We start from the raw sequence: 25,010 nt of genomic DNA, 5'->3' as shown, positions 1-25,010 counted from the left end.
TTCAATAGATGAATGGATAAAAAAAATGTGGCATTTATACACCATGGAGTATTACGCAGCACTAAAAAATGACAAAATCATAGAATTTGCAGGGAAATGGATGGCACTAGAGCAGATTATGCTTAGTGAAGCTAGCCAATCCCTAAAAAACAAATACCAAATGTCTTCTTTGATATAATGAGAGCAACTAAGAACAGAGCAGGGAGGAAGAGCAGGAAGAAAAGATTAACATTAAACAGATAGATGAGGTGGGATGGAAAGGGAGAGAAAAGGGAAATTGCATGGTAATGGAGGGAGACCCTCATTGTTATACAAAACTACATATAAGAGGTTGTGAGGGGAATGGGAAAATAAACAAGTAGAGAAATGAATTACAGTAGATGGGGTAGAGGGAGAAGATGGGAGGGGAGGGGAGGGGGGATAGTAGAGGATAGGAAAGGTAGCAGAATACAACAGTTACTAATATGGCATTATGTAAAAATGTGGATGTGTAACGGATGTGACTCTGCAATCTGTATTTGGGGTAAAATTGGGAGTTCATAACCAACTTGAATCTAATGTATGAAATATGATATGTCAAGAGCTTTATAATGTTTTTAACAACCAATAAAAAAAAAAAAAAAAAAAAATAAAATGAACTAATTTGAAAAATAGTGTCCACTCAAAATAAAGAGTCTTAATTTCAAATTAGAAAACTCTTAGCGTACTTTTCAAAAAGATATGTTCAATTATAAGCATGTTGAGGTTAGGGACGCTGTATAACTTTATTTTACTCTTAATAGTAACTGGCATAGAACTAAACATATTAGTGGTATTCAAAAGACATCATGAATAATAATTGTTGATTTTTATTTGCAACTGAATTGCTTTCCTAAAAGTCCAACAGTTTGAACCTTGGAGCTCTAAATGTAGATGGCTGTGTAAGAGGATAAAGAGAACTTAGCCTGGGATAACTATTATATTTCAACTTCTGTGACAGCTTTAATTAGTGGTGGCCTCTTTGAGCACCATTTTGGGAAACTGAGAGTAGACTTCAAGAAAAAAAAGTCAGGTTATCAGTGGCTTTCTTGTTCATGGAGTGGAGGTATGCATAGATTTATAGAATAGGTTTTAGAATGTAGAATCCCTAATAAAGTTCATATCAAGGGGAAAAATCACCACCCTCATTACGATTTGTTCAGATTCTGAGTCAAAGAGACTTATACATATTGTAATATATGAAAAATATACTCAGATATGCATTGAAATGAAACTGAAGAATAGAGGAGGCTATATACATTTATGGTATTTATACTGCATTCATAACACACTACTCCCTCACAAGTAAATGCAAAATGAAGATCCAAAGATGAAGTAACATTCTCTCTTCTTCATCTCTCCTTTTTTAAATTAGTATATTCACTGAGCATTTGCAGTGGGTCAGCCACTATGCTGGAATTCAATAGGAACTATTGCTCCTGCATTCATAGAAAAAATTCAATTCAATTCAATAATATTTACAGAGTTGCTGATACTGAGGAGATGTAAAGAAGAGTAAGATAAACACAACAAATATGTTCAACAGAGTACTCTGTAGTTCAAGAAAGATGACAAAATATTAGAGATATCCCTTTAACTGAACATTAAATATGTGTTAACTATGTTTTATATGTTATGTAATTTATGTAATTTCAAGCCCAAGCTCCCAAACTGTCTCCACATTACCACTCTTGCTCCCTACACGTGGTTTTACATGGGGCAACAGGTCACCTTCATAAAACATAAATTGATAACCAGATTCTGATGTTTCAAGCTCTTCAGTAGCTGTTTGTTATTGTAAAAAAAAAAAAATGTAAAAATCTCTCATACTTTTGAAGCTTTGAGTTTAGCCATAATCTAATTTTCCAACCACATTTCATACCCCCTCATTTGCTATTCTCCAGTGCCACCAGCTTCTACCATTTCTTGCGATAATCCATTTTTCTCCAACTCTATCTAAAGAACTTTGTACTCTCCATTCTACATGAACCATTGGCTCTTTCTTATCCTTCAAATCTTACTTTAGATGTCACTTTTAGGGAAGGCTTCAATGGCCTCTTTTTCTGAAGTGATTCCCTCCTTTCCTAGTTACTCAAAATCATATCACCCTGTTGAGTTCTTTCACAACACTGTCTCCATAATGTGCATTACTGTTTGTATTCACCTATATGGTAAAATCTGTTCCCCATGGATATAGCAAACACCACAGAGGGAAGCAGCTAGACATTAAATGCATGTTAAATAAATGAAAACATGAACAACCTTATGTGCTGGCTTTCATTATCCCATTTTACTAAGGAGGAAATCAAGGATTAGAAGAGTCGAGAATCATGCTTAGTGTCACAAAGCTAATAGTGACAATTGTGATTTGAATGCAGACCTTTATTTGATAAACCTATACTTAAAAAGCCATGTAATTCATAAAAGAGACTCTATAGGGCTGTGTAGGGGCAGTAAAAGCTAAAAAGAGAGACGATTTTGAAGAAATAGAATTTTAACATGTCAAGATGAGAAAGAAGAAACCGTTTTAGGTAGAGAAATTGCATGTGCATAGGTACAGGGACAGCTAGCATACAGGGGGCTTGGAGAAAAATGTGCACTATAAGTTTGTGGGGCATAGAGCATCAGGAGTGGAGAACTGAGAAAAAGGTTGGGAGATAGAAGAGGGCAGTCTTAGCCTCAGGAGACTATGGAGTATTTTCAGACTGAGGAATTCAGATTAAATTTTTTAGATTGTGAGGGGATGAAGAGGGTTTCTAAGAAGGAAAATGACCCAATTGACATTAATGATGTGTTCAATATGACCATTTGGATAAAATTTACTCTATAATACAGCAAAGATCATTCTAAGTATGTAACTATATAAGTTCACATCATTTTCATAATAATCCTATGAGTAGGCATTCCTCTGTCCTCTATTGTTTAGATAAGGCATATAGAATCCATAGACGCAAAAAGTTTGCCTCAGGTTACAAAGCTAATAAACAGAGCCAGTACTCTGATACTTACACTAGATAGGATTAATAGTCCCTATTCCATCTGCTTTAATAAATAAGCATCAGTTTGCCCTGTCTGAATGCCACATAAACTAAAAGGAGAACTGGCCCAAAGAGGAATCATACCAGGTAATTTGCTTCATTGTCCCCAAAGTTGATGGCTTTTGTGCCCACAAACTATTATTTACTTAATTGACATTTATTTAACACCAACTCTTCTATGCAAACAAGAGCAAAATCTCTGGTCTTATTGGTCATATAATGTAGTGGCATTTTTATACTTATTTTTTTCCTTATATTTTATTCATTGATTCACTGATCCATTAAAAACCAAGTGGATTTTTTTCTGTGTGTTCTGTGCCTTTTAGAATAAATTATGTTAAAACTAGGCAAAATGTATGTGCAGCAGCATTTTGTGGTAAAACATGCTGAAAATAAACAAAGAAAAAAGGAAAAACTATATTTGCAGTATGTTTTTCACCTGAAATGCAGTTGTAATTCCAGAGCAGATGGAAGTTCCTCCAAGAGCTACAGTAGGTAACCTCCCCAAGAGCTTGTTTTTTTCGCTGTCACTTTTTATTTGGATTAGCTCACTTTTAACACTGGCTGCACTATCAAAGTGAACCATCCCTACCCAGGATCCATTTTCAACAGTCTGTAGTAGGAAATATTTTGCTGCTTGATTCATTCGATCGAGGCGAGTAGAACTCTGAGAGGAGAACTGAAAAAAGACAAGAAAACAATCAAGTGGTTTTCATATAGAATATAATAGCAGATCCCACAAAATGAGTGGATAAACTTTATTGGTAAGAAATTTCTATAACTATTAATTGGTATTGTTGAAGAAAGCAATTATTTAATTGGTGAAATTAAAAAATATGGTTATGTCTGTTAAGGAACACATACAGAATAGTAAGGAGCTTAGATTTTTCAATTAGGAATGATTCCTGCTGCTAACCACCCAAGTTAGAGGTGGAAGCTAGGGAGGAGATTGAGTTGCAAGTGAAGATACACATTTTATAGCCTCTCAGATTCCTCCTGGGAGCCTCTGTGCCTCTTGTCCTAGGATGAAATCACACCCCAGAACTCCCAATCCAACCAGACTATCTCGACCTCCACCCAGAGCTCAAATGGTCCATCTACTAGGGACTAGTCTTCCCAAAATGCAAAACTTACTTGAGCTGCAGTAAATGCTGAGAAGCCCAGTCCCTCCCTCCCTCCTTTCCCTTTCTCTTAACCTTCCCCACCACTTATTCATCTATGGATTAATTTGAATTGGTTCTTTGGTAACACTTCAGGACTCACATCCCTCTTCCTGGTATTGGGTTTTTGAGGATGTATACTTCTTCATAATTTGTCCTCTCCATCCCTCCTCACCACACTCAGAGGGTTCCTCTCCACAACCACACCCAAGTTTCTCTCTGAACTTCCTGAACAAATTACAGGGAAAAACTTCTACACCCCAATATTTGAGTATTCTACACCACTTTGTTTCTTTGCTTTGACTTTAACCCTGTATCTGCCAGCACCCTGTTTAGGGAAGACTCCTCAGCTGCCAATCAGGAGCTTCTTCTTTTCTCAGTGACATTTTCTGGTCACTTTATGGGCTGCTGTATAGCATTTTGCTGCTCTCTTTCTGGAACTCTGTGTTATTGTGGTTCATTTCATTAATCTGTATCTTTCTCTGCCCTTTTTTAATAGCCACCCTTTCCCTATTTGCTGAAGTTTTTATTCCTGGCCTGCAGCATGCATGCTCTATCTGCTTCAAACTTGCTGTCCTCTGGGTGCTTTATAACATTGCATTTGCTTATTAATAGTCCATTCATTTCGACAATTTTTTTATTGACTAACCCTACATGATAAACTCTGTTCTAGGCCATGGGGATACAAAGATGCATCAGATAAGGTTCTACTTCCTAGAAGAGCTCCCAAGCTAGTTGGGAAAGACACATTACACATTAGTTTCAATATAATATATAGTAAACAGACGTATTCACAGGCAGTGTTGCAATCAGAAGAGCATATAACAGCCAATAAATCCAGCCCATCTCCTGAGTGAGTGCTTCTCCCAAATTTTGTAGAATAAATATGAGTAATCCAGGTAATGAGACAAATTTTTTCTATTGGACTCTCAATTTCTGAAGGACATGGACATATATTCTCGGAGTCCAATACAATGCTTTCTATTCACCAAATGATCATGGAATGAATGGCTACAGCTATATATTCTTTTTTTCCCCACATGATAATACATTTTATTGCCCCAGGAGAACTATTAGTACTAGATAGCCTAACCAGACTATCTGGACCTCTACCCAGAGCTCAAATGGTACATCTACCGGGGACTAGTCTATCCCAGCATTTACTGCAGCTCAAGTAAATTTTGCAACTATTAGAACTAGATGGCCTGCTTCACAGAACTCCTGTAGGACTAGAGAACACATAACCATGGCAAAACAAAAGGGTCTCAACTTGGACTGGTCACAAGTGCCCTATACACTCCTACGAGTGGAAACAGCCCAGCAGGTCAGGACAACAGCAAACTCAATCTGAATGAGCGGCAATCAAGGCCCCTGTGGTATGCTGGCAGGGTGAAAAGGGGCCTAAATGAGCTACTGGTTGTGGAAGAGAATCAGGCAGCCAGAGGGAGAGAAGTACCAGAGGAAAAGCTGGGCTCCCAGGAAGCAGCACACATAGGCCAGGTGGAAGCCAACTGCAGGCAGAGAAGGAAGCAGGCCCTCACTCCTATATGATGCTTTTTGTGTGTGTCTTCAAGTATAAAGAGGTCATTTGCACAGTTGATACAAATAAGATAAAGCCGTGTTCAGAATTCTGCTGATTGTTTTTGTTCCTTGAACTGGAATGGGGTTTAGCAACCACTAACCCACTCTATCTCCATGTCTCAAGCATTTTCAGTACAAGGACCATGGTTTAAAACAACTTCATATTTCAATGTCTAGTTTTAATTTTCCAGCTAAAGCCTTATATCTTCCCCTAGTAAACATCCATTTTCTGGGGAAAAATGGATATTCTTATGTTATTAGGTTATTAGAATATTCTTAACTCTTTTGTCATCTTTCTTTTGCTACAATAATGTTGCAACATCATGAGCTCATGATTACAGGAAGTGATGGTATTTTATGTTACTATGTGATTTAGAGCAACCCAGGTACAGATAAAGTTCAGTGTGTTCTTAGCATTTGATTATTTCCATTCCCACATTGAGAAAATATGGATCCATAAACTTACAGACATGCTTCCAGACTTATCAAGAACTAAGCACAGAATTCTTTCACTGATCCTCAACAATGAGAACACAGGTGGAGGAGGTGGTGCTGCCATGGGTGTAGTGTTTTTAAAATCCTCAGAATTGCTGATTACCTCCCAGGTACTTCTAAAATTGCACTTAATGTTTTGTAAACTTGGAGCTTCTTGGTTATGGTTTTCTGCATTACAGAACTCCAACACCTAAAAGATTAATGAAATAAAAAAATAATTTACTATTATTATATGCACTAAAAAAGTCTAATTTCAAAACTGGAAAAAATTTAAAATATGTTCTGCAAATACACTTTTACTGAATAAAATGTAACTAATGTGAATCAAGTAGTTTTACCACAATAGTGATAATGATAACAGGTTATACTATTTGTGTGCTTACCATGCACCAGCCAATGTTCAAAGAACTCTATGTTATTATATTTAAGCCTTACTTCACCTGGACAGATAATTTAAAATAGGGTATGTGGGGCAGGGAATGTAGTTCAATGGATAGTGTGCTCATCTAACATGCATAAGGCCTTGGGTTTGACACCCAGCACCACAAAATAATAAAAATAAAAATGAATAAAACTAGAAATGCCCTTTGATTATAAATTCTGAAAATCATGATTGGCATACTTACAGAATCAATGCTTTGCATGAACATTATGGATGCTTTTTCTGTTTGAACTTTATTAGGGAAGAATTGACAGTCCTTTCCATACAATTTTGTTGTAGAATTAATTTTGCATAAGTTCTCTGTACAACTGCCTCCTTGACACTTATAAACTCTATTTTTGCCAGTGATACCTGTGGAACACCTGAAAAATATGTGACAGTTAATTTTGAGGCATTTTAGTTATTACTGTTTGCACTTGTGTGACAAGTTCCTCTCCCCAGGTGGACATGTATCATTGATTGGGCACCCAGTTTTAAGTGGATTCCCCAACCACTTTATTTTCTTGATCTTAGAATCAAGCAGATAGTCTTTAATTAACTGTGATGCTAGATTGACATTCTAAAATGACCTCTATTCATTTCCAAGAAGTTACTAATTGGCTTCTTTTTTTTTTTTAATTTTTTATTGTTGGCTGTTCAAAACATTACATAGTTCTTGATATATCATATTTCACACTTTGATTCAAGTGGGTTATGAGCTCCCATTTTTACCCCACTAATTGGCTTCTTAGAGCATTTGGTTTCTTATTTAGCCCACATTTAGCAGTACTTTTGTTTACTTTATACAAACAGAAATAATTTTGATCAATTTTGTAGTTAGTCCACTATGTAGTGTACAATTTTAGTTTAAATGAGTTCTGGCCATTGTGGTAGACAGGTGTAAAATACACCAAAATGCCAATCAAATAATTGCCATCAAAGTTATTATGTGTATTTTAAATAGAAAACCAACTGCACTAAGATATATTTCCATAAAAAGAGTCAGTTCTGTAATATAGCACCTGTTATTTGCAAAAATGAGAAAAAATGAATAATTGTGGTTTGAAAGAAGGAAAAAACCAGTTAAAAGTCTGAGGTCATTAGGAGAATATAAGTATCCATGCCTTGTTGCTTCAATTTTCTTTGATGTGCTGTTGTAGAAAGGCTTCTCTTCATTGTACTCATCAAACACTCCCCAGCGGAGATGAGCCCACTCATGGACAAACAATCTACCTGTAGGAAATTATTTCAAATGCATGATGATAATTCAGGTGAAAAATTTTGTATCTCAAAAATTTTAAGAAGATCTTTCCATTACAACATATATTTTTATTGAGGATTTCCATAACTCCTAATATTTTTGTTTATAAAAGACCCAGTGGTATTAAATGACTATACTGTTAAATAGTATATTATCTTTTTATTCTACAACATGTTAAATCAATGAAGCATCTATGGAGCATATGCTATCATCAAAGTAGACAAATATTTGGGGTTTGGTAGCTTGGGAGCAAAAGATATTACATAATGTAATGATTTATGGTTCTCTAAACTTCAACTCTACCAACAGTACAATCAGATATATGATAATTAGTTTGTATTAAGATACCATATGATATAATCTGGAAATTTTGTCTAAAAATGCTCTTGAGAGAGTGGTAATGAAAAAACTTGGAAACAGTATTATAGACCACAGAGAATTCTGGGGGTGTCAAAGTGAAGTGATACATTTATGATACATGTAAGCACTAATTATATAAAACAATTATTATTTTTATTTATATACATTAAATGAAATATTGAGTATTTAAAAAATAAAACCTCAAAAAATTAAGGACCTACAAAATGAAAAGTATAGACCTCAAAATATGGTTCTGGACCAGTAGCATCAACATCACTGGGGAGCTTGTTGGAAAAGCAGAATCTCATTCTACTCATTCTACTAAACCTACTAAATCAAAGTCTGGATTTTAACAATATCCCTAAATTATTGTTTATGCAATAAACTTTAAAATTTAAAACTTTATGATTTTCTGGGGAAATGAGACCTGGCTCGTGGGAGTAGAATTATAACCTTCAGTGTGGGAGGGAAAAGCCCTCATATCAAGTCCTACTACAGGATTTTGGTGAATTTTAAGAAAATTTAAAACTCCCTGCATCTGTGACTATCTTCTAAAAAATTCCACCCTCAGCCTTCTACCCTCCTCAAGTTGCTCTACGTACCATCCACACCTTAAAAACAGTCCTTCTGACTTAGGATTCCATTGCCAGTGACATGTGTCATTTCAGCTTTCATTGTTCTTATTTCTAATAGAATTTCTCTCTCTCTCTCTCTCTCTCTCTCTCTCTCTCTCTCTCTCTCTCTCTCTCTCTCTTCTTCCCCATGTGTGTGTATACACATTTGCACTTTCAATATCTGTGTGGCAGCCACCAGCCATACTGAGTTAGTTGCTGCCTGGTTGGTCCAAATGATCTTTCTATACACTATACTTTCGTAGTTGTTAATGAAATTATGTAGATTTTGAAGGCTCTCTTCCTCATCCTATTTTTCCAAAAGCCTTGTTGTTTTTAGGGCAAGGTTTGGAGAATGTGAATTTTCTTTTACAAACACATACATCAAATGACATAAAAAACTCCTGTCTAAGAGGAAGGGTGGAACTGTCAATAATAGAATAGATCTAAATTATGGGATATGAGGAAAGATCAAGAACTGAGATGGGGACACTGGATGTAAAAATTGGAAGTCTTTTCTATGACCAGTATAAGGTGGACATGAATTTGGGTGATAAAACAAAAAAGGTAGTGATTTATCATATATAAATAAAAAATTAATTAACAAACGGCAGTTAGTGGCTTCAATGAGTTTGTTTACTCCAGGCGTCTGATAATTGATGGGAGTAAGGAGAGTGGCTAGAGATTCTTGACAAAAATGGTAGAAGCTTTGAAATAGCTACTATGGGAAATGAGAAAGGTAACTGAGAAGAGCCAAGTAAGAATACTGTTAAATAGACTTGAGAGCATAACTGAGCTTAGAAACTGTGTGTTTGTAATGATGCCAGTTAGTGTTATGTATTCCTTAAACAGTCTGGGAAACAGGTAACAGAAGCCAAAAAGAGACAGACAAGAGCATATAGTTAAGGATAAGAGTGGCTGGGGGATTGAGCTATTTGTATTTGTGGCTCAAGTGACTAGATTTGCTGAACATGTCAGGGTAGAAAGAAATTACACTTACGATGGTGTGATATTTTGGGGAACCAATGAGAGCAATTCTTGTCAGGATAATGTGTGGAAGAGAGGTAAGATTGGGATGGAGGGGATGATAGAGCTTTCAAGGTTGGACAGAGGAACTGGTCCAGGTATTGATAACTATCTCTGGCTGTGTTGGCAGAAACAGAGACTAATGAACTTTCACTGAACAGGCAATGGGAGAGGCAATTATAGGGTATGGGGTTACATGAAAGTTTTCACTGAAGAGTGACATGAGAACTGAACTCTCATTTAATAGTGATTTTCATTTTTGTCTGGAAAATAATTGCTTTCATTCATCTGGATAAATAATCTTAACATTTAGATTGAATTAGATGAAATTTCCATTTTAATAGGCCCAAATGATTAACTATAAACAATTTCATTTGATACAAGCAAGTAGTTTAAATAATTTCAGCAACTAATAGCCTATGAAATTTTCTCTTGAAATAAACAAATGGGACTTACTTAAACTAAAAAGTTTTTTCTAAGCAACAGAAACAATAAGAGAGGTAAATAGGGAGCCTACATCCTGGGAACAAATCTTTACTCCTCACACTTCAGATAGAGCCCTAATATCCAGAGTATACAAAGAACTCAAAAAAATTAAACAATAAGATAACAAATAACCCAATCAACAAATGGGCCAAGGACCTGAACAGACACTTCTCAGAGGAGGACATACAATCAATCAACAAGTACATGAAAAAATGCTCACCATCTCTAACAGTCAGAGAAATGCAAATCAAAACCACCCTAAGATACCATCTCACTCCAGTAAGATTGGCAGCCATTATGAAGTCAAACAACAACAAGTGCTGGCGAGGATGTGGGGAAAAGGGTACACTTGTACATTGCTGGTGGGACTGCAAATTGGTGCGGCCAATTGGGAAAGCAGTATGGAGATTCCTGGGAAAGCTGGGAATGGAACCAACATTTGACCCAGCTATTGCCCTTCTCGGACTATTCCCTGAAGACCTTAAAAGAGCGTACCATAGGGATACTGCCATATCGATGTTCATAGCAGCACAATTCACAATAGCTAGACTGTGGAACCAACCTAGATGCCCTTCAATAGATGAATGGATAAAAAAAATGTGGCATTTATACACAATGGAGTATTATGCAGCACTAAAAAATGACAAAATCATAGAATTTGCAGGGAAATGGATGGCATTAGAGCAGATTATGCTAAGTGAAGCTAGCCAATCCCTAAAAAACAAATGCCAAATGTCTTCTTTGATATAAGGAGAGCAACTAAGAACAGAGCAGGGAGGAAGAACATGAGGAAAAGATTAACATTAAACAGAGACGAGAAGTGGGAGGGAAAGGGGGAGAGAAGGGAAATTGCATGGAAATGGAAGGAGACCCTCATTGTTATACAAAATTACATATAAGAGGTTGTGAGGGGAAAGGGGAAAAAAAACAAGGGAAAGAATTGAATTACAGCAGATGGGGTAGAGAGAGAAGATGGGAGGGGAGGGGAGAGGGGGATAGTAGAGGATGGGAAAGGTAGCAGAATACAACAGTCACTAATATGGCATTATGTAAAAATGTGGATGTGTAACCGATGTGATTCTGCAATCTGTATTTGGGGTAAAAATGGGAGTTCATAACCCACTTGAATCAAATGTATGAAAGATGATATGTCAAGAGCTTTGTAATGTTTTGAACAACCAATAAAAAAAAAGAAATTTTCTCTTGATCAGTAACTGGCATCATGGTTCTCTCCATCTGGTTTTCATGGAATTTACATGTGATTGGTTAACAGATGTGGAGAACTAGAAAACTGAAATCTAAAAACTGTGCCTTAGAAAACATTTGTTAATTCTGCTGTCAAAATTTCTGAAACATATCGACACTAGATTGTATAACTTTACATGGATTATCTAGATTGTGGTTCACAAAAATTCTATAAGGTAGAAACTCAACTGGTCACCATTTTGCCAGGAATAAGCACAGACAGGGTGGGTCACTTGTTTAACATACACCTGGCAAAAAACAAAAACAAAAGACAGAGGAGCCAGGATTTGAACCCAAAGACTTTGGCTCCAAGATCTGTCCACTAAAGCTGGGAACAGAAATGCTTACTTAAAATGAGTGGTTTTAGCCAAATTTCATACCTGATGGTCCGTATTCATTTTGTTTTTTTCCCAGTACAAAGTCAGGGGTGAAATGAATGTACTCTGCTTTCTCTCCACATTCTGTGAACTGCCTGGTGTAGGGTTCATCTCTGCCTGGGAGGGCTGGTGCTGCAACTCTAACATCAGCCTGAGAATGTTTCAAAAGATCATTAAAACATGAAGAACACAAATGACAATATTTAGTTAGAAAGACTCTGGAACAATCAATTTGTGGTAAAATTGGGAAGCATCTGAAAATATACTTTGTTTTTGTTAGAGAAGATTTTGACACTTACTTGTTCATAGCTCTCATGTTTTGGCCTCTTGTATTCAGGACTTCCTTCCCAATTCTTAGGAATTAATATAGAAACATTTTTGAAAAAAAGTCTTTTCTGTGTGGCTTCAAATAAATAGGTAGATGCTGTAGTGACCATGTCCTATTTCAAAGAAAAACAATATGTGAGTATTGCTGAGCAAGAATGGACTGACAGAGCAGGACTTATCTTTGACATCCCTCTCTTGTACCTTTCAACACAAAAGCACTTGTCCGATGAACATTGTCTCTAACCACTGTCCCATTTCTGCAACCTGTCAAACTCAGACTAATGCTTTGTCCTATACATTGAAAGTGTTCTCAGTCTTCTATTCTCTTACCCCAAAAGACAATTGCTTATGCTTGGTATTTAGAGGAAATGATTAATTTGAATATGCACCTGGACTTTAGAGTAATTTTCTTTGTCTCAGTACTGTTGTTAGTACTTTCTGGTTCACAGGTTTGGGTTGATTTATGTAATACTCTGAAGTTTAATTACCTCATCTCTTTAACGAACCTTTGCTACACACCTATCTTGATGGTTGTCATAAAGATGGGATGAATTAGAAAATATTCTGCCCATAAGCAGTCTTAAACTGTTTGATATCATTACTAAAAATCCGAGACAAGAACATCTTTAACGGATGAAGCTGAGGAGGACAGTCTGTAGGAATTGGTATGGGGCAGGTTTCCTTCCCTACCGTATCCATGGGGAAGCAACATGGTTGGGTGTCAATGGATGGGGTTACAGAGAAACCCATAGTAGTGGTAAATTTTTGATTGTGGAACTATGGTTCTTCCACCAACCTGAAAATAATATCACCTAATATTTAGTAACATGATCCCAAATTTACAATGCTTAATAAGACAAATTGCCTCTCCACAGAGGGGAAATCAATGGGTAAAACGCATTTATGGTGATTAATTCGACATGACCAAGCCCCTGAATAATTGTAAAATCCTGAGTAATGAATGGTAATGGCAACTTCTTTATCAGCTCTAAGGACCCCCATTCTCACTGTCATTTTTTTCAGGACAGGTTCCTCTGTGATTCATCCTCCTTTACCATAAGCCTACAAAAGAACTGTTGTTCAGGAATTCAAGGGCTCCTTCCTGGCTTTCTTATGTAAGAGAGTCCAATGTGTTGATTCACATGTACTGTAAGAAGTCAGCAACCTGATTGTTTCAGAACCATAGGATCAGTCAGAAGGCCAGAGTTCAGAGAACTGAAGGCCCAGTGGACTGGCTGAGAATTAGGAAAACAGGCTTTGGAGAGCTGAAGAGTAGGTGCTGACCTAATTCAGATGAAAGAATTGTCTGTGTTTCCTAAGGATGCTTCTCTGCATTTGTTGCCCCACCCCCACCCCGCTTTTTTAGTGGGTGGTGTGATATTTAGGTCTCAGCAGGTTGTCACATTCTGTTCAAATGATGGTTCTCTTTTCATATGGGAAGAAAGTATATTTGTTGGTTCAAATTGAGTTATGGATTGAACAGCATTGCTGTGTATGATTGTGTGAGTCAGGAATTACATAGCTCTAAGGGATTGTGTTTACTTTGGAGTTTCAATGGCCCAAGTGGGCTGTTTTGAATAGTGGTGGACTCTGAGGTTATGGAGGGGAACACTTGCCACCCCTTGGGGTATCCTGAACTAGCTCGTAATTGTTCCCTAAGATTTGGAAGCAGGAGCCCCATAATATTCCTTCTAAATTCTTTCTCAGAGTTCCTACAATAATCTCGTGTTTGCAGAAGTAATTACTCTCATACCAAGAATAAATATTAAAACACAGAAAAAGGAAACTTGAAAATTGAACATCTCAAATATCCATAATAATGGGTTTAAGACCACATTGGTTTATAAGATTTTAGGAAAGAACATGTTGGTTTGAGTTTTTGCCATCCTATTCAAGCCAGAACTCAAAAACAGGTCTATCAGTCTTCAAAGCTCATGAGCAGGATCTCAGTTCAGATTATATTTAGTGTGACCTGGGAAAAATTTTCTATCTTTTCTGAACACCAGATTTCTTTTCTGTGTAATGTGGATGATAGTATTTCACTCAGTTACTGGATGATATAAAAATAAGAACTTTGTAGAAAGCTAAGAAAAGGCAAGAACCATTGTGAAATCTAGGCATGTCTGCAAGGACTTTAATTTACCATTTAGTTTTCAAAAGAGGACCATGTTAAGAAACTTTTTAAACTCATCAAAGCATTCTATCAAATACTGATTTCTTAGTTCAGAAATGTTTAAAATTGAATGTACAGTTTAGCTCTGTACACTAAGACCTTACAATTAAGGTTTACTTGTGCTATCTGCTCTTCCAACCCATATTTTCAACTAAAAGGAATTTTTATCTTTTCTGGAATTCACCAGGTACCAATAAACAAACACCTGTATGCTGCAACAAAATTTATAGGGAATGAACAATAAATAGTAGCCACGGAATCACCAAAGAAGACTTTTAAAGATGAAAATGAGGACACAGTCCTGGAAATGAATACAAGGAATGAGTACATGTAGAAGTCAGAGAAAGAGAGAAACAACTCACATCACCTGTAAGCCCAATCTCTATATTATGTGGTATTTTATGGTTGATAGAAAGTTTAGAAAATTGCTATTCTTCATTTAAGATTAGGATCTGTCTCTTCTGTTTGCACTCAGCTAGTGGATTCATATCCTTTACACATTGAGGACTCTCAAATTTTTAGCTGCACACAAATTTTAACCATAAATTCAGTTTCCTGCCTTCTCCACTTGGATGTCTGATAAGCATCTTAATTTCACAATGCCCTAAACTAACTCCAGATCTCCCCATTGCTGACCATTCTCCACTAACAGTTGTTCCTTCCTAATTGATGATAGTTCATCCTTCCTAGTGTTTAGACGAAAGTCTAGAACCTTTCTTGAGTATTACTTTCCTTCCTAAATTCCCCTATCCCACACTCATCTAAACCATCAGGAAATATTGTACATTTTACACTCAGACTATGTTCAGAATCACACACATTAACTATCTCTATCACAATATCTCTTTCCTTGTCACCATCACTGATCACCTGCCACAGCTTCCTACTTGGGTCCTTCTATACCTCTGTGATATATCAGAATTTACACAGGATGAGTGACAAGTGCCAATCCTCCACCATTTCCATCACCCTACAGTCAGAGCTATCTTAGAACATTTAGGAGAATGCCAACTCCTCTGCTCAAACTTTCCTGTTGATTCACATCTCAGAGTAGTTACCAGAGTCTTTCCAGTGGTCTGGGCTCTGTTTCATCTCCAGTTTCAGCTAGCTACACCCTTCCTCCTGTTCATCCACATCTTTTCCTTGGTCACAGCAAGCATACTGTCACCTCCATGCTGTGCCCAATCCACAGGTTGTCAGTGGGCTCTTCCCTCACTCACCTCCATCTCTGCTGAGATGCCACCTCATCGCTGAAGTCTTCTATGATGATCATACATGAAACTAACATGCTCCCCTGATTCTAGTCCCATCCACACTCTGTACTCCCTCTTCTGATTTGGTGTATTCCACAGCAACCTGCTAACATCTGACCTGCTGATTTACTCATTTTTATTAATTAGATCTCAGAAAAGAATACACACTCCATGAGACCAGGGGCCTTTTCCTTTCATTCACTGCTCTTTCCTCTAGCATACCATGAGTTAAACACTTATTTAAAAAGAGATAAGTACAACTACTGATTTACAGAGGAGGACACTGAGGATCAGGGAGGCCCTGTGCCTTATTGTAGGTGTTGTGGTAAGATTGGGAAGAACCCCATCTAGAACCTCCACCTTTCTCTGCACATCCCAACATTCCCCACTGCACCATACTGCTTTTGACCTTCATGGAGCATTCAGAGTTTCTGTAACAATTATTCACCATTAACATTTTTTCTTTTCCATAATTCAAACAGAAGAAATTCCATCTATCTTACCTTTAGTTGTTCAATTAGTTTTCCATCTTCTGGCACACCAGGATCTATAGCAATGACCAGGTCTTCATAACCATTGTCATTCAGCCTCACAAGGGAAGTGTTTGACCTCTGCAGCAGGAATAGGACTAAGAGGGAGACCAAACCTCTGAATAACCCCATTGTTCCTCCCTGGTTCTTCAAAAGGTTTCTTTCATCTTGTGTCTCTCCATCTATATATACCTCTAAAAATTATCAGTGTTGACTTACTGTGGGATGTTGACTGTTTAAAGGTCAATATTACATATATGGGAAAATATTTGACATCAGTTTACGCAACAGTTTTATTGTATGTTACTGTAAAAGTGATCAAGAATCATAATAGAAATCAGATCTTTCTATAAAGTGCACTGCCAATTTTCCTTTAAGATATATTTTTATTCTCCCTAATTTTGGTTAATTTCTTAAATATAGACATAGACTATATTTTATGTGGAGTGGAGTGTGAAAATTCATAAAAATTTTCAGTAAAAGGAGCAGACACTGAAATACTAATGCTGCTCTTCAGTATTACAGAGCAACTGAATTATTTAGGTTATTTATCATCAAGGAATAATAGTGTAAATAATGGAAGAAAATATAAGATCACTAAATATAAATAACCACAAATTAGTAAAATACATTTGAAATCCAAATTAAAGAACTTAAATTTTAATTATAAAGACTTTTATAATTAAAGATTTGATAAAGTCAAGTTATTAGCATGAAATTTAAAAATCCTGTCCAGTAAAGAATGAAAAGAATTTGTTTTGATCCAAGCATACAAAAAAGACCTGGTACTTTGCTGATTACTTAATTACAGGGAAAATAATATTAATTATAAATATTTATTTATTCTTTACCAAAGGTGCAGATTCATTCTCTTCATCCTCATGACAATTCTCTAAAGTAAATATATACACTATCTTATGTATGGAGAATCTGAGGCGTATAGAGTTTAAAACTTGTTAAGATCACACAGCCAGTGAATTTCAGAAGCAGGATCTAAACCTGGCATTCTTATACCATTAATCACTCCATAATGAGGCAATGTAGTTTTATGAGGCAAATAATACAGTAATTTTTTTTTTAAATAGGAGAAAAGAGGTCAGGTTAGGAGTTATGATGATAAATCCAGAAGTCTTGTCCTAAAGTAGAAGGAGCTAGAATATATCAGAACCCGCAAAAAGACTGAAATAGACTACCTTCAATAGTTCAGATACAGGATACTATGTTGGATTGTTGGTCACATTCCCAAGATAGAGGCTTTGTCATGTATGCCCAGACTTTTACTTCTCAGGTGGCTCCTGTGCCCTCCTTCCATCCCCTTGGGAATCTGGCAGGATAATTTTACATTCATAGAATTACTGTGTTGTAGAAGATTCTGGTCAGAGCTGTTGCAGTGGCAACTCCAGGGAAACTTTGAAGTAGGTAGAGGATGGGGTATTAACAAATACATCTTATGCATTCTTTCCCTGGTCCTTTCCTGAGCTGCCTTCCAATTATTCCACAAATCTCTCTCAACTTACTTCAAGCAAACCAGGTTCATTCTGAGCCTCAGGAGTTGGTGCTTAGGAAATTGTTTCCACCAGTGGATTGACTGAATTACTAAATGACTTATCATATAAGCCCAAAATAACAACACATCACAATGCCTCAACAGAAGCTTATCCAAGGTCTTTAAAACACTGGAGACACCTGGAGGACTTGAATTCTCTCCAATGTTTAGTGGATTAATTTATTTGAGGAGGTACTATTTCCTTCTCAATAAATGTGAGAAAGTCTTTGTAATATGTTTGGAAGGGAGAGACTTCCTCTTTGCCAAAGTTGATGGAGAAATCTCCCTCCGAGCACCGGCCCTGAGCATATGAAGCCTGGTGAATACTTATAATAGGCCCCTTCTACTGATTCCTCATATCACAGGAAACTTGGAATTGGACTTCACCTATGCTCCATCCATCTCCCTGGTAGAGAGGGATGTGGGGAGCTGCTCCAGTGCCCTCAGAGGCATCCCTGCTCATGACTAGTCCACTTTTCACATATTCCCGAGTGGCTGGTCTAGCTACAAGCCCTCTGTCTCCATAATGTAGGAGTATTTTGGGTTGTTTGAAATGGTTTGTTCCCTTGCTTTTTAATATTGTTTGTCTGTCTACCCTCTATCTGAATGTATCTGAAGCAGCAGAGTTTCTACACTATAAACTTATAGTGTCCCTTTTGGTTTCTAGTACCTCACAGTTTAGGGGGAGCCAAGTAATACAGCAACCTATGTAAACAATACATAGCAATAAACTAAGTGCTTTGTTCCTATTATGACATCTATAATGTTAATTTTCACAATAAACAGAAATGGTAGGATCATTGATTTCCATCAGTAAGTGATCATGTATTATATATCTGGCATAAAAGCACACCATAGGTGTTATCTCTGGCTTCTGTAGTATTACTTAGAACTACAGCCTTACTGGTGTGGTCTGGCATCATATACACCAATTAGCACTAAGATGTTAAGAATAGAGTTAATTAAGAGGAATGATGAAGGCATGGGAGGGCAGAAAAAAGTTCGAAATTTCAATAGGCGAATGTGGAAAGTGCAAAAGTGATGTAGAACATGAAAATTAGGTGGAGGGATGAGGGAGAAATAAAAGTAAAAAATTAAAAGAAGAATAAGAAAAGAACAATAGAACTTGACTGTTAGCAAGAGAAGAGGGAGAAAGAGAGACAAGAGGAACAGAATTTTGAAAAAGACAATACAACACAAAATCAAAATACACTAATCAAATACCCTAACCCTCGGCAGAGCAAGGAAAAATGACTAACTTCAAATGCAAGAAATGAAAAAACAGAAACAAATATGTATATGTATAAATATCCATGAATTATTCAGCATGCTAAGAAAAAAATTCCAAAATACAACAACAACAAAAAAGAAATGATTCAAAATTAAGGGACTGTTTACATTGCAGCGGACAAAAAAGTCAATGAGAATATATGTTCCCCGTCTGTACCCAACTGTCAACAGTCTTTCTTTCCATTTCTTCCATGTGGCTTTTAATTTTTTTCTTCCATCTGAAGCTCTATTTTAATTTACCTCTCTACCATAGCACTTAGTCTGGTAAAATAGCAGGATTCAATATGTCAGTTCACTGATGGGCAGATAGTCCTCAGTGCTAAGTTCCCTGAACTTCAGAGTTAGTAAGACAAACGTTCTAAACATGAGAGCTGCCATGAATTCAGCACTAGGTACATATAGGAACAGGGCCTAAACTCTGCCATTATTTAATGGAATCCACAAAATACTTGGAGGTTGGCACAATTGTCCCAGTTTGCAGATTACAATACTGTAAGTCTGAATCCAAAGTGTTCTTTTAAATTTTTAAAAACATTTTTAGTGTCATATGTACAAGGTTTAAAATATAAAATAGTTCTATAATACTTATAATAGAATTTAACAATTACTCTACAAATAAAGCCTCTCTTAGCTTCAAACATACTAATTCTTCTAATTTCCACTTCTTTATACTGTACTTCACAGTCAAGATTCTGAAAGAATCTTTGTTTACTCTCTTTATTATTTCTTTGTGAGAATTGCATTTATTAAGTTCACTGATCACTTTGTGTTGCTAAATTCACTGTCCATTTCTCAGCATTAATCGCAACAGTCACTTGCTCTTTTGTGCTTGCTTCCTGTTCTGCCTATGACCCCACACTCTTGAAAAATCGCAGTTGTCTTCAGAAGTCCTTTCTAGCCATTTGTTGTTTTTGTTGGGTGTGGGGATAAGTCAAGGGACAGCTCTTCCTCCCTATTCAATCTCAAAATATATCTATTAGTGTATGAAAATGGCAACTTCAATTCATCTGAAATTGTTTTTCCTTAGGCTCCTTACTGAACCAACAAACAAGCATTATAGAAGATTTACAAGATTGAGATTAAAATGAATACATAGACAATGACACATGACTCTGCAGTACAATAGGGGATTGGGCCAGAAATCTGTAATCAGTGCCACCAGTGTGGAATGAGTGTCACCATGTCACAAGAGCTCATAGCTTCCAGCTTTCTGCCTATTAAAATTACTAGGTTGTGGACAAGGACCACTCACTACCACATGAGGAAATTCCTTGTGATTCCACCATGTGGCATAATTGCATATTTCTGTGATTGTACAGGCTTAGCTCAGGCAACTGGGATGTATCGAAACTGCATCTGGCAGAAACTGTGATTCTGGGGTAGAACTGGTGAGAAGTTCTATGCTCTGTAGTATTCATAGTGGTTCTGTTTTCCCCATGGAATCTGGACTAATAAAAGGAATTGGCTATTATGCTAATCTGGTGCTGTGGACTAAATTATGCCAAAATTTAGTAGCTTAAAACAATAATTGTATTTTCTTCATGATTCTGGTTATTGACTGGGTTTAAATGGGAGGTTCATCAGATCCACTCACACCAGCCTGTGCAGGTCCCAGGCGCACAGCATGCGGGGCAGACACCCACCAGAGCCTAGCCTCTGGTGCAGGACCGCCCCTTTTGACCAGTAGACTACCACAGGGAGGTCAAGCCTGGTGGCCCAGAACCATCCACACCAGCCTGCGTAGGACCCAGGCTCACAGGAAGCCCGGTTCATCCCTCCCCGAGTAGGGCAGTCACCCGCCAGACCCTAGCCTCTGGTGGAGGATCACTCCTTCCAGCCAGCAGACTACTGGGGAGGTCAAGCCTGGTGGCCCGGATCCACCCACACCAGCCTGTGTCCATCTCAGGTGCACAGTAGGCCCGGTACACCCCTGGGTGGGGCAGACACCCACCAGAGCATAGCCTCTGGTACAGGACTGCCCCTTCCAACCAACAGACTAAAGAGGGAGGTCAAGCCCAGCAGCACAGATCCACCCACTCCAAAAGCCTGTACTACAGAACATCCTCAGCAAAATATTCCAAGAAGAGAAAATGAAAAACAATGATGAAAATCAGCAGAGGGAGGGATTACACTAAAGGAAAATCTAATTAGAGGAGAAACCAAGTTCCGTTAAGTACCAAGATAAGCAAAAATGGCCGGGAATACAAATCATGTCTCAATAATAACCCTGAATGTTAATGACCTACACTCAGCAATCAAAAGACATAGACTAGCATATTGGATTAAAAAAAAAAAAAGACCCACTGATATGCTGCCTACCAGAGACTCATCTCATAGAAAGAGACATCCATTGACTGAAGGTGAAGGGTTGGGAAAAATCATACAACTCACATGGACTGTGGAAGCAAGCAAGGATTTTTCTCATATCAAATAAAGTAGACTTCAAATAAAGTCAATCAAAAAGGATAAAGAAGGACACTACATACTGCTCAAGTGAACCATACACCAACAAGACTTAATAGTTATAAACGTATATGCCTCAAACAATGGAGCAGCTTTGTTCATCAAACAAACTCTTCTCAAGTTCAAGAGTCAAATAGACCACACACAACACAATAATTTTGGGGAAATTTAACACACCTCTTTCACCACTGACTAGATCTTCCAAACAAAAACTGAACAAAGAAACTATAGAACTCAATAATACAATCAATAACATAGACTTAACTGACATGTACAGAATATTTCATCCTTTAATGAATGAATACACTTTTTTTCTCAGCATCACATGGATCCTTCTCTAAAATAGACCATATACTATGCCACAAAGCAACTCTTAGCAAATATAAAAAAGTAAATATACTACCCTTCATTCTATCAGATCATAATGGAATTAAATTAAAAATCAATGGTAAATAAGAAATAAAATCCACTCCAACACCTGGAGACTAAATAATATGCTACTGGAATGAACAATGGGTTACAGAAGATATCAGGGAGGAGATTAAAAAATTTTTAGATGTGAATGAGAACACAGATACAATATATTGAAATCTCTGGGACATTATAAAAGCAGTTCTAAGAGGAAAGTTCATTGTATGGAGTTCATTCCTTAAAAGAAGAAAAAGTCAACAAATAAATGACTTAACATTACATTTCAAAGCCATAGAAAAAGAAGAACAAATCAACACCAAAAGCAGCAGAAGACAGGAAATAATTAAAATCAGAGCTGAAATCAATGAAATAGAAACAAAAGAAACAATGAAAAAATTGACAGAATAAAATTGACAGACCCTTAGTCATGCTAAGGAAGAGAAGGTGAGAGAAAACTCAAATCACTAACATACATGATTAAAAAGGAAATATCACAACAGACACTACAGAAATATAGACAATAATTAGAAATTATTTTGAAAACTTGTACTCTAATAAAATAGAAAATATCAAAGGCATTGAAAAATTTCTAGAGTCATATGATTTGCCCAAATTGAATCAGGGTGATATACACAATTTAAACAAATCAATTTCAAGTGATGAAATAGAAGACACCATCAAAAGTCTACCAACCAAGAAAAGCCCAGGACGAGACAGATACACAGCTGAGTACTACAAGACCTTTAAAGAAGAACTAATACCAACACTCTTCAATTTATTTCAGGAAATAGAAAAAGAGGCAGCACTTCCAAACTCATCCTATGAGGCCAATATCACTCTGATTCCAAAACCAGGCAAAGACACATCAAAAAAAGAAAACTTCAAATGAACATAGATGCAAAAAATTCTCAATAAAATTCTGGCAAATCAAATACAAAGACATATAAAAGACTGTGCACCACCATCAAGTGGGATTCATCCCAGGAATGCAAGGTTGGTTCAACAAATGGAAATCAATAAATGTAAATCATCATACCAATAGACTTAAAGATAAGAATCATATGATCATGTCAATAGATGCAGAAAAAGCATTTAACAAAATACAGCACCCCTTTATGTTCAAAACACTAGAAAAACTAAGGATAACAGGAACATATCTCAACATAATAAAGGCTATCTATGCTAAGCCCCAGGCCAACATCATTCTAAATGAAGAAAAATTGAAGGCATTCCCTCTAAAACCTGGAACAAGCCAGGAATGCCCTCTTTCACCACTTCTATTTAACATAGTTATTGAAACAGTAGCCAGAGCAATTAGACCGACAAAAGAAATTAATGGGATACACATAGATAAAGAACTCAAATTGGCACTATTTGCTGATGATATGATTCTATACCTAGAAGACCCTAAAAGTTCTACCAGAAAACTTCAGGAACTAGTAACTGAATTCAGCAAAGTAGTAGGATATAAAATCAACACCCATAAATCAAAGGCATTTCTGTATATCAGTGACAAATCCTCAGATAGGGAAATGAGGAAAACTATCCCATTTACAATAGCCTCAAAAAAAAAAAAAAAAACTTGGGAATCACCTTAATGAAAGAGGTGAAAGATCTATATAATGAAAATTACAGAACCCTAAAAAGAGAAATCAAAGAAGACCTTAGAAGATGGAAAGATCTACCTTGCTCTTGGATAGGCAGAATTAATATTATCAAAACAATCATACTACCAAAAGCACTATGGAGATTTAATGCAATTCTGATCAAAATCCCAGTGGCATTCCTCATAGAAATAGAAAAAGCAATCATGAAATTCATCTGGAAAAATAAGAGACCCAGAATAGATAAAGCAATTCCTAGCAGCAAGAGTGAAGCAGGTGGCATCACTATACCAGATCTTAAACTATACTACAGAGCAATAATAACAGAAACAGCATGTTATTGGCACCAAATTAGACTGGTAGACCAATGGTACAGAATAGAGGACACAGAGACTAACTCACAAAATTACAATTATCTTATATTAGACAAAGGTGCCAAAAACAAGCACTGAAGAAAAGATAGCCTCTTCAACAAATGGTGCGGAGAAAACTGGAAATCCATATGCAACAAAATGAAATTAAATCACTATCTCTCATAATAGACAAACTCAACTCAAAATGGACCAAGGACTTAGGAATACAACCAGAGACCCTGCATCTAATAGAAGAAAAAGTAGCCCCTAATCTCCGTCATATGGGATTAGGCCCCAACTTCCTTAATAAGACTCCTATTGTGCAAGAATTAAAACCAAGAATCAATAAATGGGATGGACTCAAACTAAAAAGTTTCTTCTCAACAAAAGAAACAATCTTTGAGGTGAATAGAGAGCCTACATCTTAGGAGCAAATCTTTAGTCCTCACACATCAGATAGAGCACTAATCCTAGGATATATAAATAACTCAAAAAGCTAAGCACCAAAACAAAATACAAACAAACATAAAAACCCAAATAGCCCAATTAATAAATGGGCCAAGGACCTGAACACACACTTCTCAGAAGATGATATACAATCAATCAACAAATATATGAGAAAATGTTCATCATCACTAGCAATTAGAGAAATGGAAATCAAAACCACTCTAAGGTTTCATCTCACTCCAGTAAGAATGGCAGCTATTATGTATACAAATAACAATAAATGTTGGCGAGGATGTGGGGGAAAAGGTACACTCATACACTGCTGGCGGGAATGCAAATTGGTGCAGCCAATATGGAAAGCAGTATGGAGATTTCTTGGAAAATTTGGAATGGAGCCACCATTTGATCCAACTAGCCCTCTCCTCAGTCTATACCCAAAGGACTTAAAAACAACACACTACAGGGACACAGCCACATCAATGTTTATAGCAGCACAATTCACAATAGCTAAACTGTGGAACCAACCTAGATGCC

General features: G+C 36.8%; 1 protein-coding gene across 1 annotated transcript in view; it reads right to left on the bottom strand.

Annotated features, from left to right (window-relative positions):
* The window catches only part of LOC114082670 (calcium-activated chloride channel regulator 4-like), a 32,424-nt gene extending 15,930 nt beyond the window's left edge, over window positions 1–16,494 (bottom strand). Inside the window, exons 1-7 of the mRNA XM_071618610.1 lie at window positions 16,336–16,494; window positions 12,379–12,519; window positions 12,083–12,230; window positions 7,838–7,946; window positions 6,919–7,096; window positions 6,264–6,482; window positions 3,496–3,723 (exon numbers count right to left, since the gene is read on the bottom strand). Of these exons, the coding sequence (XP_071474711.1) occupies window positions 3,496–3,723; window positions 6,264–6,482; window positions 6,919–7,096; window positions 7,838–7,946; window positions 12,083–12,230; window positions 12,379–12,519; window positions 16,336–16,494 (1,182 nt within the window). The remainder of the gene's footprint in view (window positions 1–3,495; window positions 3,724–6,263; window positions 6,483–6,918; window positions 7,097–7,837; window positions 7,947–12,082; window positions 12,231–12,378; window positions 12,520–16,335) is intronic.
* Between the last annotated feature and the right edge of the window lie 8,516 nt (window positions 16,495–25,010).

The sequence above is a fragment of the Marmota flaviventris genome, chromosome 10 (genome assembly GCF_047511675.1).
Source record: "Marmota flaviventris isolate mMarFla1 chromosome 10, mMarFla1.hap1, whole genome shotgun sequence".
NCBI classification, from domain to species: domain Eukaryota; kingdom Metazoa; phylum Chordata; class Mammalia; order Rodentia; family Sciuridae; genus Marmota; species Marmota flaviventris.
This window is presented reverse-complemented; position numbering and strand designations above follow the sequence as displayed.